The sequence below is a fragment of the Talpa occidentalis genome, unplaced genomic scaffold (assembly GCF_014898055.3).
Source record: "Talpa occidentalis isolate TD23 unplaced genomic scaffold, MPIMG_talOcc4v2.1 talOcc4.11, whole genome shotgun sequence".
In the NCBI taxonomy this organism is placed as follows: domain Eukaryota; kingdom Metazoa; phylum Chordata; class Mammalia; order Eulipotyphla; family Talpidae; genus Talpa; species Talpa occidentalis.
The window spans coordinates 4127728-4148061 of NW_023601104.1; the positions used below are offsets into that span (position 1 = coordinate 4127728).

The following is a 20334-nucleotide window of genomic DNA, read 5'->3' on the forward strand; positions in this document are numbered from 1 at the left end:
TCAGCTTAGCCTCCCTTTCTTACTGAGACACAGCTGGCAGCCATTGGGCCAGTGTGAGGGAGGCAGTGACTGAATCAGACACTTGCCATTGGTCTGTCGTGTGTGTCCTGGACACTGCTATGGGGCACATCTGGTTCCTATGAAGGGCTATTTAGAGGCAAGAGTAAGGAGGAAGAGATTCAGAACAATGAGAACACTTATCATCAGCGGACGGTTTCTAAGCTGTGCAGTAGTATCTTCAAGCTCATGGCTCCTGAGACTCCTTTAGTTCCCAAATAAGGGACAAGCTGGGGAAGGAAAGCCGGCAGTACTGGTGTCGAGTCTCCCGTCTGAAATCAGCCTGCATGGGACCTTTGGCAGGAGATGGATCTACATGATTTCTAAGTTGGATGGATGTGACTCCCACGTTTCAAATGAAGTAAGAGAAATACAGTTAACAAAGTTCTTAGAGGCATGGTATAAAAACAAATATATTACCACCAGTGGATCAAACTCAAAGCTGTCTAATTTGGATGTGTGAATTGATTTTTATAAATATATATCAGATTTCTATCATTAAGGGCATCAACGTGTGTATGCTCTATTTTGATCATAAAAGGAATTCTAAAGCTTCTTCAGTGGGTAATCAAGACGCGGATTAGTGTCTTCCATCCCCTGGTTTTGAATTCTTGAAAAACTTTCATTCAGGATCAGTTAGAAGGTCAAGGAAAGCATCGCCTTCAGCAGCACCCTCTAAATATTGTCCTTGGCACCAGTCTGTGCTCAGTCCAGCTCCTGTTGGATATTGACACTTGACTTCTCCAGTTCTATTTGGTAATAAGTAAAAACAACAACAAAATACTACCAAATTTCACCTATAGTACTCAACATAAAATCAGGATGATCTTCCTTTGAAGAGAATGGTGAATAGTTTGTGTATGTGCACAGTCTCCCTGGAATCGTTAAACTCATTTGCACCACCAAAATGGCTGCTTCAATCTACAATAAATGTGGCCAAAAACTCCTTAGACACAAGAGCAACCAGAGAAAGTGAAGGGGTTGGGAAGCAATATAGTACTGCTTGCATACGTAGTAGCATCTATAAATAGCTATTCCTGGGAGCAAACTCCAGGGTGTGGCCATTCCTGTTTTACAAATGGTACCCTATGACCGGGTGGAGGTTTGTCAACTGAACAGCATGTAAGAGAACTCATCTGTGGCCATACCCAAAGGCAAACCCTTTGGTCTGAGACACCTGTGATTGGAGAATTCTCTAGGAGAAGGATAAAGCTACAGGCTTACCTGTGCTGGGAATCATTCTGGTCTGTAGTCAGTATAGTCAAACACTCATCATGACCGTGGAAAAGACGTACCACGTGCCCACCAAGTAGGTATCCTAGGAGAAAATACCATCCTACCGTGAATGGATGGAATGTTTAATACAGAGTATAATGTTTACAAAGAGGAAATTCATGTAAGTTTCAATCAATTGTGGCAAGCACCAAGATAGAAACATTTGGGCAATTAAAGATTTCACAAATCCAGTCCCAGGCAGAAAAAAAGTCAAAACAGTCTGAAATTGAAAATTAAATAGGGGCTTCAGAGATGAGTGAATCCAAGAGCAAAAAGAAAGGTGAAAACTATGTCAATTCATATCATTAAAAACCAAAAGGGAAATTAAGTTGCTAACATTAGGATGATGAGGATTTTCCAATCGCTAAGCGTATAAACATATCCAAGACCAAAATCCTGGATAAGCACTTATACTCTTGATGTGTATACTTTGTAGCAAAATACAACTCAAATTACACTCATGGGAAAGCAAGCAGGTGCTGGAAAGGGGATGATATACTGTTACTAAGGTCTGTTTTAGGAGAAGCTAGCTTGCAGGTGCTTTTAGCAAATTTGGATCAAGCTTGGATGCTCTGACTACAGCACAAGGGGAGGGCAGAATCCAGTACTCCTTAGAGAATAGGGATGGATGCAGCTATGAACAAGCACTCAGCTTTCAGGATGAGTAAGAACTTACAATGGAATTCTGTTGAAAAGGAATTTTAACAGACTTGGAGTTTAAAGGTGGATAGGAAACAACTTCAAGGACACAATGACCAATTAGTTTTCAAATTAATTCTGACTTTGATTCAAAGAACCATGTAGCTGAAGAGGGGCCCCAATCTGAGCTTTACTAGACATAAAGAAATGGAATTGGTTATCCCTTTGAATTAAAAAATTCTCTAGGCTACTCTGTTCTCTAGAGACATGAAGACTTAAGGTGCTCCATGTCTGTATCAAGGTTTAAAAAAAAAATCACATAACTAGATCACCTTAGGGACTGTCAAAAGATTTTGGTGTTGGATTAAAACAGTAAGAAAAGTATGTTGTGCAAAAGGACAAAAGGCTATTATCAGAGCATCTTGTACAGCAACAGTGTGATTCTCTTTTTTTTTCCATCCAGTCAAGTTTTTCTTAAACGTCCTTCAAGTAATCGAAAGACTTTATCCAATTTTTCTCTGTTTTACTGCATTAATATTGCCAGTTCTTTGCTTTTTGCTTTAAAGCAATTCATGATATACTGTAGGGGAATTCCAAACAGCCTATTTTATTTAGAAAATTAAAACCTCCCAGGACCATGTTCTTGATTAAACTCTCAATCATCGCATGAGCGTGAGGCCATGCCCCATTTGGAGTCCATCATTTACAGTCCTCAGATTCCTCCAAATCAATATTCTGCTCATACAGAGAAAACCACCAAGTGCTGGAACATCACAACTTCTCTTAATTGAAATCCATCAGGGCAATCGTCAGGCGAGCAGGGTCAGGAAGGGGGTCACTTATACTCTCCCAGGGGCTGAAGTGGGTTTCTCACCAGTGACCGCTGAAACGGTACTTTGTACAAGGCCAGGGAACTCAAGTGATGAGTTTTCTGCTGTATGATGAGAACACTCAACATTTCTATAAGGACCATTTTGATGTGATTTGCAAACACTCCTTAATGAGCCTCCACAAGCTCACTGTTGGGACTGGAAAATAATTTTATTTTTAGGGTGAACATGAACAATTTAACACTGAAAAGACTCAGTCAAAACTTCCTTGAGGGAGATTTATACCCACAGTTTCTTTATTCCTGATAAAAAGGGAATAATTGAGAATAGACTCAGGGTGATGCATTAATTTCACATAAAAGAAGAGAGCTCCCCATATCCTGCTTTCTGAAAAAACCTTCTACAAGTTGTTGAAAGAGTAGGAAATCTGATTTTTCTGTTTAGCTAGGATGTCTGCTGAAGTGGGTTATCAAACTTTCAGTTTTCCCTACACTTTTACATATTCTGTCATAGAATATGATATCCACAGTTTGAAACGACTAGATCCAGCATTAAAAACAAGGCAAAAGCCTGTGACATGAGTATTTTAAAAATTCTGATCTTGCTATCGAGTGCTAGACCAGAATGTGATAACCCCTAGGTCACTGATGTTTGATTGTTCTGTTCAGTGGTAATATTTCCTGTGAGTTAGGGAAGGTCAGTATATTTATTATATAACTTACAAGGTACACTGACTTTGCTTGCCTCCAAGAAATAGGATATGTTGAACAAAGTTTGATGATCTTACATCAAAGAAAAATATACAGAGAAAATTTCATTTTTTACTTTTAAATGACCTTCCATAAATATAAGTAAAAACGAACAGCCAAATGTATTTTTAACATAGAGGAAGTTCTTCCACCAGTACAGAGATGCACTAAGGAGAAACATGAACAATAGCACCTTCTTGGCAACTGACCTCTTCCAAATCTTCAGTTTTGAAGATGCTGAGGCCTGAACACTTTTAACTCACAATCATAAATAAAAAGGCAAAGTCAGTGGGAGAGAGCAGGCACACATCCAATTGCTGAATGCAGGTAATGTAAAATAGGGGATGCTGAAGAATTAAAAAATGTCAAGAATGTTCATTTAATCAGAAGCCAGGACAGAAAATAACCCATACCAACATCAGAGAAAGAAATTCAAGTGAGTGAAATCCGTGTTGTTCCAAGACATTTGTTTGGGTGGAACTGGCAAGTAGCAGAAAATGTCAACATCTACAGTGTAAGACAGACTAGCAGGCGGAGGGCTGAAAGCAGATATGAAAAAACACACCTTCTTCGATGCTGCTTCCTGAGCACGTGGGATGGACATTCCAGAGTGTCTGCATAAAGGAGGCATCCACTTGTATGTTACCATTTGATATAGAGAGATGCTGCAGCAGAAACAGAAATGAGACTTCCTTTAAATCACCCAGCCAGTCCTGACAGAAGCAGCTCACCTATAATTTCAAGGATTGAATTTAACAGTCTTACTGTCATCTGACTTTCTGCATAGCCTGTGGGAGATTTCTCCACCCAAACTAGAAGCAGCATCAAAGTGGGACACTTTATTCAGGGAAGAGGAGGCATTCAGCTACAGAGGTGGCAGACAAGTGTTGACTTCATCCCCTCAGCTGGATCCCTGATTTGACAGGAAGTCATACATGTCTATTCTTGGTAGGAGAAGGGAACTCACAAATGGAAAAAATTACTCCAGCATTTAGTCCAGGCAAAGAAAATCTGCCAACAGGATAGGTGCTGAGAAGCTTAAAAATTTATCTCTGATATTTCTCTGACCTGACCCCTCCCCAAGGGCTTGATGCTCAATGCAGCTTGCCTTGTGTATACTACCAGCTGCAAAATCTTACTTGCATCTACCAACTACTGTGACAAATGAAACACTGAAACATTTTAAATTGCTTCTCTGTCCACCATAAGCTTGTTTTGCTATATCCCATTCTGTCTTGCTTATTCATCACAGGACAAGAGCTAAACAATGTGATAAATTCATAGTAATGGTGACTAATGGGCAAATAGCTTTCTTAGGAAGTGCGTGGGGCATGTTAGCAGAGTTTTCTGGACATAGTGCCTGAATCTGAAAGGATAACTGACAGTTAAATTCCAGATCCCAGGAGACTATGGCAAGGGAAAGAATTTCACCACTTCCCAGGTATACCGTGTTAAGGCATAACATCCTACTCAACCTGCTGTGGCTCAGTACTCTTTGGTCATCTCTTCCTAAAGAAAAACATTCTGGAAATGAAAAACGTCTGTATAAGTGATACTTACAAGGTATCTTTCAGAGGACACACTGACAAGGATGAGGTCATCACCAATTCGAACTTTCTCTCCCTCGGACCTCTGTTTCGAAGCTGGATGTATGGTCCACCAACAGGCTTCTCCTGCATAAAGGCTCCATGAGTTAGTGACTGCTTCAGAGAAGCCAATGTTCCTAATTCTGTTGCTCATTATTCTTCCTCCTGATGATAATCCTCCCGCCACAGTCACACATCTGCTTTTGACTTTGCCTCTCATTTTCATTTTCTCTAGAGATTGAACACATTCAGTAGAGTCATAGAGGCCAAAAGCTATAGAGGGCTTTGAGTTTTTAAAATACATATAGAAAAAATGCTTCCTTTATTAGTCTACTGACTGCTTACACTTTTATCTTTGCTTCTTCCTATCCCCCATGAAATTTATTAAAACATCAGCAATTCTGCTAAACAACCTGAGGTTTTTAAAAAGGCTTAACTCTACAAGGACTAAGACAGCATCTAATGAATTGATAGCAAAGAAGAAAAATTGACATTTTGGTAAAAAGAAAGTAGATACACACTTTTATCCATCAGCAAGCTAAAACACAAGCCTTTGGATAAGACAATAGAGGAGAATTCATTCATAAGAAATAAGTCCATTCCTGCTGCAGATTCCCCAGGAAGTCTGTGGAATAGGAGGCAAGAGTTACTTGTAAACCCCAGCAGAAGATGGGATTGAAAACAGGCATAGTAAGTAAAAGTCTTGAAGAACATTTAACCCTCTGCAGTCTTATCTCTATCCTGCCCAGCCAGAAGACTCTTGCTTCTCTATCCTATAGAAGATGAGAAGTTTGATCGTTGGAATAGTAAACTATCATAAAGTCTGGTTTTGGAGAAACCAGGCACTGTCAAGTAAGGAAATAGAGTATTGTCGAAGGTAGAAATATTTAAAATTTCTTGCCCAGATCTTTTTTTTCTTTGCCCCACCCCTAATTTGAGGATTACTTTTTAGGAAAGTCATACTACATAGATCAAAGATACTGCTGCTGTTTGGGCATCTCTCATGAAATGCCTAGATCTTTGCCAGATTACCCCAAAAGAGAGGTTTAACAAATGATAAACCTTTGAGCTTCCAGTCAGCTTTTACTGCCTTGATCTAAAAGTGAATGGGACAGTATTGTAAATCAGTGTTACTTCAATAAAAAAGGTGAATAGAAAATAGGGATCATCTTACATCTGAGGAATGGCTTTAACATGAATAACAGAACCAAAAAAAAGTGGGGAAAGGAACTTGGAAAAAGATTATAAAGAACCACAGGAATGGACTCTGGTGGAGGGCTGCTGGTGCACTGATGGTGTGTGTGGTGTGGTAACAAACATCTGAAGATGTGTGAACCTCTGAATTGTTGTGAATCAATTTTACTACAATAAAAAAAATACAATATAATAAAACACCAAAAAATATCTCAAAACTAATAATCTCCAAGAGATAAGAAAATGTTACATTCATCAAGGAAGCCTTCAGAGAAAAAGAAAACTCTTTGGTCCTGAAAAAGAGAAAGAAACAACAGGGTTGTAGGATAAAGCTGAAAAATATTCCCATAGGAAGAACAACAATGAAAAAAAAAAATGATTAGGAATGTGAGTGAAAAGAAAATTAGAAAACCGGTTTGAAGGCTATCCAGAAAGCAAGAACAGAGAAAGCACGGGAAGGAAATTAACAGAAAAAATAGTACACATTTTCCAAAGCTGAAAGAAGCATTTCCAGATAGGGACATCATATAGCGGCCCCAGCACAGTGGAGAAGAGAGACCTACACTGTGGCCCGATCGTGTGAGACTCAGAACAGAAAGAATCCATGCCAAGACATCACGCTGGAGTCAGACATCAGGGCAAGAGAAGACATAAATAGCTCTTAGAAAATATAAACAGGTCACACACACAGACTCAGGAATTAGAATGCAAACTTCTCAATAGCCAGAGCATAAACTACAAGAAAACGGAAGTCATCAGGATGCCGAGGGAAAAAAAAAAAATCTTTCCAATGTAGAATACTCTGAATTACTTATGATAATGGAACTATGAAACGTTCAGCTGACAATTTGCCCCTGGGTATCTTTTCTGTAAAAACCACAGGACAATGGGTTTCACCAAGTGAGGCGTTCAACTGAGAAGGGAGAAAACCATGAAAGGAATCCAGGAAGCATGAGATGTAGGCGAAAGGCAAAGGGAATTTCCTGGATGAGGACGGATGTCCCTAAGAAGGTAGACCCTATAGAAGGGTATCTGATTGAATCTAATCAGGAGGATTTTGGTTTTATGGGACAGTTTAAATGACCGAGTTGCAGAATATATAGCAAACAAAGAAATCAGTTGTTAACTATGGAAAACTCAAAAGTAATTACAATGAAGTAAACTGATCACAGTATATCATTGGTATTATTTGCAAATAACAGTCATAGTTATACTAATGTTAGTAATACTACTTAGGTACTTACACAAAAATTAGATGTATATATATTGGGAGGGTAGAAAGAAAAGACAAGGAAGAGTGAGCATAAGAGTTATTTTTTTATTATTCATTGAGGACATCAGTAGATAATTCTTAATATGGAAAGAATAAATAGCAGTATACCGCTGCTGAATAACACTAGAGGACCTGAAAATAGGTGCCCCAGAGAGGCAGAAATCTAGACCAGGAACAGGTCAGACAGGAGACTGGTGATTTTAATACATGTAGGAGTGCTTACAGGTTTTACTTTGATTCAATAAATTTGACTGTTTGATTAAATTTAAAATTATACGACAAAAGAGATGGACTTCTACATTTGTAGGGGGAAATGGCATGCAGTCATTGTGTTCTCTGGACCACCAAGCGCATGGGGGGTGAAGAGGGTCCCAACATGGTGTGCAGGTACATACTTGTGCTTTCACCTCTTTTAGGAACAGGTCAGTGGCCTGTTCCCCAAATGAAAAGGATATAGGCCAGCCAGTGCTTTTAGTGGTGCTTTTAGTAGTCTATTTTTTCCCTTCTACTCTAATTCTAAAATGACGTGAAATGCTACAACAAAACAGAAAAAAACCTTTAAAAGAAGAACACAGTAACCCAAATCAAGGGCAAAATGAGCAACAATTTTATTAAGTAAATCAAGCCATTTAGTAACCATTGTATAGGGGTAAAAAGTTTCAGGACTATACAAAAACTGTTTGCAAACTTCACTTTCTTCTAGAGTCAGCTCAACTATTGAGCATTTTATTCTTTCAACTCGAAGACATTTCTGAGTCAAAAGCGCATTCATAAGATGATCTAAGTAAGAATGTTACTCTGGTGGATTCTCAGTCTCCTGAAGTCAGAAGGCCCACCCCAGGCAGAACTGAAACTTATCTCTCTGTTCATGCCCTTTCTCCCTCCCAAATATCAAGTTAGCCTTTTTCAAAGGGAATCTGAAATGGATTGGAGAGGAAGCAGGTACAATAAAAGACTTTAGATTCTGGGTTTTCATGAACAACTGGTTAACCCTCTTCCACCAATCATCTTCCAAAACCACCTTCTAAGAGTTAACTTGGTTTCATTCATATGTTTCCCTGGTCTGTCAGAAGAATTCACATGAAATCTCATTTTAGGAACTAGCAAATAAGTGCTGGGAAAAGTAATAGGCTCTGTTGTTATTTTCCTCCTATTTTATTGGGTGCTCTAATAATGAAATAAAATAATTTCCCAAATATATGACCAGAAAGTGGTATTTCTCAATTTCCTCCCAACTCTCAAAAAGTCTAAAGTCATTTTACTGATATAAATAGAATGACCATATATGACTTTTCCGATTTCATGCTCCAAGACTGACAGCTGGTTTATATTTAGAGGCCAACTTACATTCACAGAGTGTGGCACTTCTCTCATTTTGTAATTTCAGCAAAGGTTTGCAACACCTTAGAGGAAATTATATTTTAAGAATAACACTTAGGCTGAAAACAAAGCAACCTCAAATCAAATTTGGATATAATCTTATTTTAGGGAAAAAAACATAATGGATAAAGGTAGGCCCACTCTTCTGCTTTGTACAAAAATGAGAAGAGAAGGGGAGAAAGTGGTTTCCCTCAGGCATTCTTAGGACACTACTGTGCATGATGCGGCAACAGCAGGTACACATCGTTCAAACTCTGAATTTTCCCCCTCTAGATCACCTGTAAAATCAGGCCATATGAATTGTTTCCTCATGAACTCAGTTGTAGAGTAACAACATGGGCTCTGTCCTTCTTTGTATACCCAACAATGGAATGCCCCGACCCCTATTTGGGGGGAAATGTTATGATATTAAAAAGTATCCAGGTTAGACTTCCTGCAGTGTGGCCTAAGCCATTTTTACTTCCCTGGCCTCTCTTTGCTCCTACCCATTTTCTAAGACTGAGAATTCGGTTTAGACCAGATTTGAGTCAATATCCTTGAGTTGACCTGAATCAGTTTCTATTTGTAACCAAGCATCCTGATTGGTACATAGCTCAACCTCTAATTGGAACAGAAATTCCATATGTAATGCCCTTGATGGTTGGAAAGATTGCCTGTGATTATTTCCAGTCCTATATCCCAAGGCTCCTCCGCTGGATCACTGCAGATATTACAAAGTGCTTTCTTTTACTGAGGTGAAAGGTGCTTCCTTTCAACTTCATCCACTGTTCCATTGGTCTTTGCATTAACCCACAGCCAGTGGGCCCCTTCTTTGATGCTGTAACTATAAATATTTGCAGAGAATGATCTTAGTGCTTGGTTGTTCTTTTCTGGTTTCCAGGGAGAGCCTGCATCATCCTGGTTGCCTGAAGTAAGATAGCTCACCCCGGGCAATACTGAAATTTATCTGAGCTGCATGTGTGTTCTCCTTCCTCCCAAATACCAAGCTACCCTTCTTTAAAGAGAAACAAAATGGATTGGGGATGAAGGGAATACAATACAGACTTTAGACTCTAGGTTTTCATGGGACTCATGGTTTTCTTAAGATCTACCTCTTGACTGTCAATACTTTTGACTGAACTGAAAAAATAAAGTCAGTATTTCCCAAAGCACACGACATACAGCACAGGTGGTGGTGGACAACTGAATGACTTGAGTCATAGAGTGAAAAATTTATTATTTTTTGACTACTCTTTTAAGACTTATTTCCTCAGGGTAAGTTAAGTGTGGAGCTTGTGTATCATTAATGCCTTTCTAATATTTACCAACATGTCAATTATTTAATGGTGTGGTTTTCTATTCATTATATTAACCTTTAGGATAAGCAATATCAGTTTTCTACTTAAGGCAATATTTTGGTCTATAACTTTGTGAGACAAAATATAAAGTAAATAATAATACAAGCAATACAAATAATACAAGCAATACAAAAGCAAAAACCACCATGGTGGATGTCATTGATTGACACTGCCTTAGAAGAGCTGGTTCACTGAAGAATAAAATGAGGCTATTCTTTTGATTTAGATAGTGTATTTCATTATGTAATCTCTTATTATACTATGTTTCTTTTAGAAGTTATTCATTACCATTGGCTCTACCAGGAATAATTTTTCTTATTTTCAGTACCTAGCCCTAAAAAATTATTTTTCTTTGAGTCAGTGGTTAAAGCATTCTGTTCTCCTTCATTCTTAGTTTCTATAATTACAGCACATACTTTTATTCTCCAACATGGAGGAGAGGGGACACAAATAACATATTCAGGATCCCTTTCAAAAACTGCGGCCCAAACCCCACAAAGCAGGAACTCTGGGAATATTGACTTACCTGTGGCCTGTTCCCGCAGACCTACATCAAAGGCAAGTTTATCTGTCTGGGATCTTGACGTAGTCAGGCACGTGAGATACTGTGAAACAAGAGAAGTTGGTGAAGTCTTGCTCTTCTATCAGATGCCAGCATCTCACTGCCACTGGGATTCCAGTTATAAATTTCAACAGAGTCACTGTGAAAGGGCTAATTTCTCTGTTCACTGCACTGTGTATTACAGAAATAAGTTTGAAAATATTAAAAATACTTTAGTTCAAAGATTCTCTAAGAAACTTTTTATATATGCGGGCAGTTAAGAGCCGCACTGTGAAGCTGTCTGCAGCCTCTGCAGCGCTGGTTCGATCCCAGCAGGCCAGCGAGGGTCCCACTTGGCGAGGCGGACCTCTCCTGTCTTGCCCACTGCTCCCCTCAGCAGTGTATTTCATTAGTCTGCCTGTTCTGTTCCCTGCTCTGTCTCTGGTGAATCCTCTCACCCTCCTGCACATCTGGCCTGTACCCCGGTTCTTGTAGGAATAAATGAATCCTAACCAGGATACAGGCTAGATGTGTGGGAGGGTGAGAGGATTCACCAGAGACAGAGCGGGGAACAGAACAGACAAACTGACGGAATACACTGTTGAGGGGAGCAGCGGGCAAGACAGGAAAGGTCCGCCGCGCCATGTGGGACCCTCCCCAACCAGCTGGGATTGAACCGGCACTGCAGAGGCTGCGGAAAGCTTTACAGCGCTGCGCTCAACCACCTGCGCCACCAGGGGAGGCCCAAATTAAACAAATCTTAAAAAAAAAAAACAAACTATATATAAGGAATATATTATAGATATATTTGTACTATATTTATATTAATTATATATATCTATATAATATAGAGGAATATAAATGAACAACAACAAAAGGATGGTAAAATTGGCTACTTCATTTTATGGAATATTTAATGTTACCATTATGAGCACCATTAAGAGTTACTATCAAGACTGTTTAATAGCATGGACTATACACAAAATCGTTTATTTGTATAATTAACAGGTGTGTAAAATTTAAATGCCTTGTACCAAACTGGATTGGGGGAGACTAAAATGAGCCCCCACCTCTATTTGCTTTTTGTTTATCAAATTTTCCATGACTTTTAAAACTTCTCAAGCAATTTGGTTTTTTCCTACTTATAAAAATACATGTGCATGTAAAACAAAAATGATTCTTAAAAGCAATGAAAAAAAATCCATGGGCTGCTCCCTGCTCCCTTTATTGACGGACACAGTGGGGGGCCTGAGAGTTAGATGCCTGTATGCATGCGCTTGGGACTGGGACTGGGTTCTGAGTTATACTTCTACTTCCCTCCATGGGAAAGTGGAGCATCAATGCATTTGCACAAACTCACATTTCAGAGGCATTAATCTCAGAGCTGGTTCTGAAAGAACTAGCTGGTACAGAGCATTTGTTAATTGTAAGTGGGGTTTCTGGGAGGGCGGGGGGGCAGTAATCTGATGATGAATAATGAAAATGTTCCTGTCTCCATCGTGTTTTTATCCCGAGTCTCTTCAAAGTCATGAGAAATGTGAGGATTGACGTTTTGATTATTCCATTTAGACACAAAAAAGAGACATTACAGAATTGCATTTACCCTATGGGTAAGCCCCAAATTATGATAGACAAATGATCAACCATCAGTTTTAGAGACTGCCAGGGGTACAAATTTGCCCCACTCTCTGAACGTCTCCATCTCCTGCTTGGATAACCTTCCATTTAGTCCTTTTTGTTTTGTGTTTTGCCATGAAGGACAACAATAGATGCATGGTTCAGGCTGAAAAGGTCAATTTCTTACCAGTGCTCAGGGAAAAAAAAAAAAAAAAGCTGCGATAAATAATTTAAGAGATAGCTGCTGCTCCCAGGGCCAGTTTGATAGTTCAAGCTTTGAGATGAACTTTGCAACAAGCTGCAGGTATAAATGTGTGAAAATAGTCTTGAATTAATGTAACAGTTTCCACTAGGGCTAGGGAAAGAAGACAGATCTTCCCAGGTAACACGTACAGATGACACACATAGGAACTGTGAGGGAAAGATATTAGAGTTGTCACGTATTATATTTGTTCGAGATCACGATATTCTCCTTAATACTCTCCGTAAAAGATGTGCAGTCCGTATTTTATAAACTATACGTATTTAAACCGGGACTTTTTTTTTCAAGTTTGAATTATCACCATTTTGGTGAAATCTGGCTCTAGATCCCTGATTAGTCATTGCTTCATCAGCTTTCTCTGTTTTAATCCTTATCTTCCACCTGCCTCTGGATTAACAGAATACCTTGAAACTCTGGACTGAGGGCAATGCATATCATCCTATTTTCTTTAGCAAGTAAAGGAGGACAGATTTCACAAAAATTCCATTTGATTGATTTCTTGTGCTGCTTATCTTTGTATACTGATGAAATCAAGTATTCCCATAGTTCATCTTGTCATTAACTCAGCAAATATTTACTGAACATCCAATATGTCAAGTCACTGCCCTGGTGGAGCTAAATTTAGTTAAAAAAATAAAAAGACATGATGTTTCCTTTTCCTCATACAATGTAGAGAAGAATGTCAGGCAATAACAAAAATATGTAATTGCGCATTGAGGTAAATGATATGAGGACATGCTAAGACAATAATGCTACAATTATTTACTTTTCAAATTACTCTCACTGTTAACCTGATCTAAACACTGGCTGCTTTCCCTAACTCCCTCCCCTGTTCAGCTTCTCCCTCCCCGAATGGTGAAAGTGACACCCAGATGTGCTTACCATGCCGCTGAAAGAATGCCGCAGGAGAATCGCGTGGCCATACAGCAGGGTCCTGTGGCCACCCCCTTGTGCTGCCTGGGGAGGACAAAAGGGAAATGTCAGCATGGGCCAGTTGTGGCCTCTCTGCGAGCAAGCAGCCAGGAATTCTGGAAGACAGACTACAAAGAAAAGACCCATTGCAAAGCTCCCAAGGAATTCATTCTAGAAGCAAGTGGCCAGCCGATGACCAGGGGAGAACGGTGAGAGCCATGCAGCATCCTTGGAGGGGGTGTGTAGGGCCAAACTTCTTCTCAGAAATGGTCCCTGTATGGGGTCAGCAGAATCCCAGAGCTCTTCTACCAGAGAAGCATGGAAATGAGATAGGTACTGCTTACCTTCCTTTGAAACTTCTCAGAAGCGGTCAGAGTGAGAGAGAGAAACAAACGTGATGTAACTACAGCTTAGTGATAGAAAGGCCACAGAGCAGGCAGGCACATGGTCACGTTCTATGCCTGGTGGTCTTTCCCTTCAAGCCACCTGTGCCTTCTGCCCACTCACTCTAATGGGTCCTGCCTCTCCAGACCTCACCAATGAGAGATGACTCTGAAATCCAGGACGTTAAAAGGGCAACCAGTTATGCAGGAAAAGATCCTTCAGTGGAGGCACCATCCTGGTGCCTTCTCTGCCTCACCAGGCATCTCCAGTTTGTCTAGTTGCTTGGTAGCAGCCCAAACAGCGAGGGAGGGAGAGAAGCACAAAAGAAAGAGATAACCCAAAAAAGACCAGTGATATCTGCTTCTTCCCTTCATCCTACTCACACATTAATCTCTGAACCGAATAGGGCATGATATGAGACCAAGCCATGATTTATTCTCTTTATATGTGAGCATGGAACATGGAAAACAATCTATGGAAAACTCTAGATTTGTTTTTGTTTTTTTTTTTTGACTTTCTGATCAACACAATACGAGATAAAATCAGTATTTATTTTAGGTATGTGAGTATGAAATATGGAAAAGTGAACTACAGAAAATTCTAGAATTTTTAAATTTTCTAGTTAAATTTTTGACTTCAAAAAATGGCACTTAAGAGCTGTGTTCGTCCCCTTCTCTGACACCTCTGCAAACATCTTCTGGCCCTCATGTCCTTTGATTTTTTGACATCAACATTTTCGATCTCTTACCTAAATCCTTTACCCATATTGTTAACTGCCCTTGGAGAGAATTTCTCCTTTTATCATTCACACACCTTTTTAGGAAGCAATACTTGAGCAAAGACCCCATCCTCAAATATCCACACAAAGCATCCAAAGTCTGAGATTAAAATTAATCATAAAAAATTCTAATTTTTTCCTATATGTCAGGGGCACCTCCTGGGCACCACATTTTATTCAGAGCTACAGGCCAGCAGCCCAAGGGGCTGGTTTAAGGTGCTGGTCCTCCCTTGTGTCTACCCACCATCAGAGCAATAAGCTGTTAAGGGGCACACTGGTGGTGTGGAGAGAAGGCAGAGGGATGGATAATAAGGCCTAGAGGAACTTTATTTCAGCTCTATTTGGATTAACAGAACCACTTTGTCCAACATGGTTTTTCATGTCATACAACGAGCTTCGAGAGAAGAAAAAGGAGAAATGTGGTATCATGGTTCTTAAAAAGCCACTATCTACATGTAAACATGACTGTGCTTTTTCCACAGCTGTGAAGATACTTAAGTGCTCTCTGGACTTGAGTGCTGTGGAGGAATTGAATGGTATTTACATTATTTTCAAATTTCTTGAAATCACTTAAATTTTAGCTGCTCTCTTTAAATATGTCAACAGCTTAGTCATATTAAACAGTTTTCACATCTCATCAGTCTAACAAACTTTCCCTATGGACTTGTATTATCACAATTGAGAGCTTAATGGTGGCTTAGGTTGTGGGTAAATACTCCCAAACTTGTCCAATGTCTCCAACTGAACCCCTGGCTAAATGACACTTCCTACTATTAATCAGGTGTCACCTTTGCCTCCAATTCTTCTTTGGGCCTATAAACTCTGTGTGATCCTAAGAAGCAGTTGTTGACTTCAAAAAATGGCACTAAAGAGCTGTGCGCATCCCCTTCTCTGACACTGCAAATATCTTCTGGCCCTCATGTCCTTTAATACAGTGCCCACAAAAAAGCAAAGAGGCTGAAGTACCCCACAGGGATTGAATGTGAAGTCTCCATAAGTACCCAGGACCCTTAACATCCCAGCTCCTCCTTCCCCAAATGCAATGGTTCCTGGATGCTGATACCAATCAGCCTGTTAAAATAAGGCTGCTGGATCCTGCTCCACAGAGTCTACTTCCCTAGGCCGGTGGTGGGGCCTGAGAAGCTGCATTTCTAACAAGTTCCAGGGCACATGACACTGATATGGTTGGCCCATGATTTGAGAACCTGTTAGAAAGGTGAGCTCTGTCTTTAGAGGCTCTGGTTATCCTCATGCTGGTGAGAACCACCACTGGCACATACGTCACATTGGGTGTCTGACATGCTGTCAGCTTCTTCTCATGGCTTTTCAAGGGAGGAATCATGTCTCCTACTTCAAAGCATCAGGCATTGGAGATTCCAAGAGGGGAGGTTTCTTGCCGGGTACCATAAAGCTAGAAGTGGTGGTGGTGGAAATTGAACTCCAGGTTAACTCCAGAACTAGAGCTCAGTTTGCTCTACTTTTGTTTATGGTATAGAAAACCTACTGCACAAAGCAATAGTAAAATCAGGATAGATACTTCCTCAGCTCCTTGTTGGAGGTGAGTTGACATAGCTGGGATTTGCTCACTTCTGATCATATGGCAGGCATAGAAGTGTGCCAAAGGTTGTATGGGAATCACCTGATTTTGTCTCTTAATTAGCACTGTGAAGTAACTATGGGGATTCTCTTCATTTTTCAGCAATATAAACTGAGGCTTATGGGTTAAGTAATTTGCTCTAAGTCATACACATTCCAGTGTAAGGTGGGATCTAACAAAGGCACTGGGCAGCATGCCCTGTTGTCTCCCTCTCTGCAGTCTGGCAGCAGAGATAAAACTTGTGAATGAAAATGCATGTCATAAATAGAAATAACAAACCTGTTAAAAGAGGTGAAGACAAAGGCTATAAGGGTACTCACGGAGTGTACAGAGGAGGTGTCAGGGAAGAAGTGTACTGAAATGGTAGACCATAATTTTCTGGGGGAACGCTGACATGTAACGATGGTAGGACAGAGGAACCCACACCTGCAGAGGCCTGGAGTGAGCGTGTAAAAGTGCGCATAGGCCCTGGCAGACAGTTTCCCAGTTAGCGCAGGGGTTGGCGAAAGGCGGCATCCAGAAACAAGTGAGGACACAGGTACATAAGGGTGGGTTATGGAGGGCTGTGACTGTTTCACAGCTAATAGGACACTGGGACAGGCTTCTGAAAAGAGTATGAAAGCAAAACTGCTCCTTAGGAGGGTACACAATGACCACACAATGGCAGAAGAACTGGCAGCATCACCCCCTACATGCAGAAAAGATCATTCTCAGTTTCCACGACATTAGGAGAATGTGCAGACCCAACATCTTGGAGTCATCCTAGACTCCTTTTCCCTTTCACACTCCACATTCAATCCAAAGCCCCTTCGCTGTCATCTCCTCAATGCATCTGTATCTAAATGCTCAGGCCCTGATGCCACCAGTCAGCGCCAACCTACTGCCCTCACGCACATGGCCTGGCATAATGGCCACAGACTATGCTTCCTGCTGTGCCAGCCCCCCCGCCCCCTTTATAGTGGGAGTTAACACGGCAGATGGAGCAGCCTTTGAAATCACATTGCCTTACTATCTGGCTCACACACCTCTGGAAATGGTTTCTTTACACACTCAGAAGCACAATGGTCACTGTGGCCTTCAAGTCCCTGCATTAAGAGTTGGCCAATTTTCTCTGTAAAAGACCATATAGTAAATATATTTTGGGCTTTTCAGAACACACATGACATCTGCCATGCAGTATTTTATTTTAAATGACTCTTTCAAAATTTAAAAGCCATTCTCAAAGAGATCGATCTCTAGTTTTGTAATGTATCTACCCTCCCTCTTTCTAGGACTAACTCCATGAGTCTTGGTTGTGTTCTCTGCCATAATAATATAATCTTTATCAGGGCCTGGCAAATGGGAGGCATTCATCTTCACATTGCATATTCCTGTTTCCTAAATGAATGAACAATTATATGAAACAGCCCAGTTTACAGATGTGAAAAGAGGACATCTAGAACTTAAGAAACTTTTGTATGATTGGCATCTAAACACTGAGCTCAATTTTAAACTTGGCTCCATTTCCAAATTCTACCAACTCTTCGTTATTTGATGCTAATTCTGCAATCATATTCCAAGCAAGATATGATATGCTACATATAAGACCCATGAATGTGTTCATTAGGGAAACTCAGATCTCAAGACTGAGACTTTACTGGGACAGCAGTCCTATCCCCACCACCAGACACCTTGGTTATGGCCACTGGCAGGAGGAAAAACTTTGGTACTGTAACAGGGTGGTCCCCAAGAAAGGGGGAGGTTCCAAGTTCCCTGCCCCACCCAAATGGAGGGCGGAGCTGAGCAGGGAGAGAAGAAGCTGCAGAGGAGACTGAGGAAGAATGGAGCAGGATGGATCCAGAAGGAGACCTGGTGGAGGCACATGGAGCCTAGAGACACGTGAAGAAACTGCACTTGCCTTTCGGTCATGGACTGGGTGACACAGATGTGGGTGAGAGACCCGTGGGGAGGTGACAATGGCAGCTTTTATCTTGATTTTGATTTTGTTCTTTTCCTTCCAGGCTTGTCTGGTTGTTTCTGACCCTTTTCTGTGGGTCCCCACTGGAAGGTGCTTTAGATTTTGAGGCCTTGCTCTGGGCCAATCCCATTTGGATGGAGTTTTACACATGAGGGGACAGGTAACTTTGGGTGCTTGATTTAGAAACTAGATTCTTTGCCTTTCCTGTATTGTTTCCTAGTTGTATTAAAGTTCCTTCCCATTAAAGTCTCATATGCTTTGTGTTGATGTGGCGGATGGCAGAACCCATTAAAAATAGGCAGGTTTGCGGGGTTTTGGCTGCCCTTCTCCCTGCCCTGTAACAGTACTACCTCACAGGGTTGGGCAGAGCAAAGCTGGCAGTAGTGCCCCGATGACACGTCCAGAGGAAATATGTTCTACTAGATTATTAATTCAATTATCTGGTGTGCAATTTCAAAATTAAGTCTGTCACTGACATTTCTCTTGGTGGGCCCCAGATGACATCCTCCAGGTGAGATAAACCTGATTTAACAAGAGTGGGGGAGGGACCTCTCTTCTCTCTAGACAAACATAAATGTCTCAAGACTGTTAAGTCTCTAAATCACCCTCTTTTAGAATGTAGAAATCCCAAGTTTCATATTGGTGCTCCCAGACTCTTCAAGGTTCTTGGCTGAATCTAACATAACCCATTAAAAACTTCAGGGGGAGGGGGCGGAGCAACATGGCGGCGAGGAGACGCTGCGAGTAAGATCTCCCATTAAAAAAAGTGAATAGGGAGGAAAAGCGGCAGGTCCCAGTGAGAAGTGGGACACGGAAGATAAACGGGTGACGCCAGCGAACTGCCCAAAGAAGAAAGTGGCCATAAAAGAGGACTAGAAGGGAGGGAAGCGCAGAACCCTGCTCCCCTCCCCCGCCCACAGAGGCAGCACTCTCCGACCGGCAGAGAGGAGGAAACAACACACCAAAACGGCCCACAAGAACAAAGGACGCAGCAAGCGGGACTGTGAGTGGAAAGGAACTATTGCAGCCACCACACCCCGGGAACGGGAGCTGAGGCGAACCCTGCAGGATCCGCCGCGGCGGTGAGCGAACGGCTCCTGGCGCCATTAGAGAAGAACAAAGACCCCGGGAGACCCGCACACAGCCCGGGCTGCCGGTAAGCTGGCGCGGAAACGCGGCGCGCTAGGGGAGCTTGAAAAGCAAGTGCAGACAGGGATCGCAGCTGCCCAGGTCCCCGCGCCTGCGACCTAGGCTTGCGGGGAGACGCACGGAGGTCCTCACTGAGGTGAAGGTCCCTCCCTGAGTGAGCAGGAACCAGGCGCCCAGGCACGGGAGCTGTGCAAAAGGCGCCATTCCCGCGCCACTGAACTGGGCTACAGCCCGCGTCCTGGAACTGAGGGCTTCGAACTGAGACCCGGGGCACGAAAATTCGGGGCGTGGGTTCTCCACGACGGTGGGGCACAAGGCAGACACAGCACCCCAAAGCTGTTGAGGTGTACCCTACCATTCCCGCTCTGTTCTCTGTCCCACGGGGTGGGGGGAGGCGAAAACAGGGCCCCCAAGGACAATAGGAGAGATCTCTGGCGCCACCTAGCGACCAGGAAAAAAATTCACTAACACCCTATAAAACAGGACATTTCTTAAGACTGCTTGAAAAGGGCAGAAGGTTTCTGGCGGACCCAGTGGCCAGCCGGGAAGTTATTCCACGCCAGGCCCCTTCCGACCAGCAGTCTGAGCCCACAGAGGGAGCAGGCACCCACGTCCGGGGCAGACCGGTGCGCAAAAGTGTGCCTGAAACCGGAGGCGCAGGGACTGCATCCCGCTTCGCCATTTGAGAACAGGGACATTTCTTCAGTAAAAACTGCCTAAACCACCAGCAGAAAGCTCCCCAGAAGACAGAGATGCTCCTGGAAGAGCCAGAGGGGAGGGAGGAGAAGTTCACCCAAGATGTCAGTCAGTCGAGCAA

At 41.8% G+C, this 20334-nt stretch overlaps 1 protein-coding gene across 1 annotated transcript in view; it reads right to left on the reverse strand.

Moving 5' to 3' along the window:
• The window catches only part of RYR3 (ryanodine receptor 3), a 522405-nt gene that overhangs the window by 280128 nt on the left and 221943 nt on the right, over window positions 1–20334 (reverse strand). Inside the window, exons 4-8 of the mRNA XM_054700223.1 lie at window positions 13623–13697; window positions 10847–10925; window positions 5111–5223; window positions 4116–4215; window positions 1282–1375 (exon numbers count right to left, since the gene is read on the reverse strand). Of these exons, the coding sequence (XP_054556198.1) occupies window positions 1282–1375; window positions 4116–4215; window positions 5111–5223; window positions 10847–10925; window positions 13623–13697 (461 nt within the window). The remainder of the gene's footprint in view (window positions 1–1281; window positions 1376–4115; window positions 4216–5110; window positions 5224–10846; window positions 10926–13622; window positions 13698–20334) is intronic.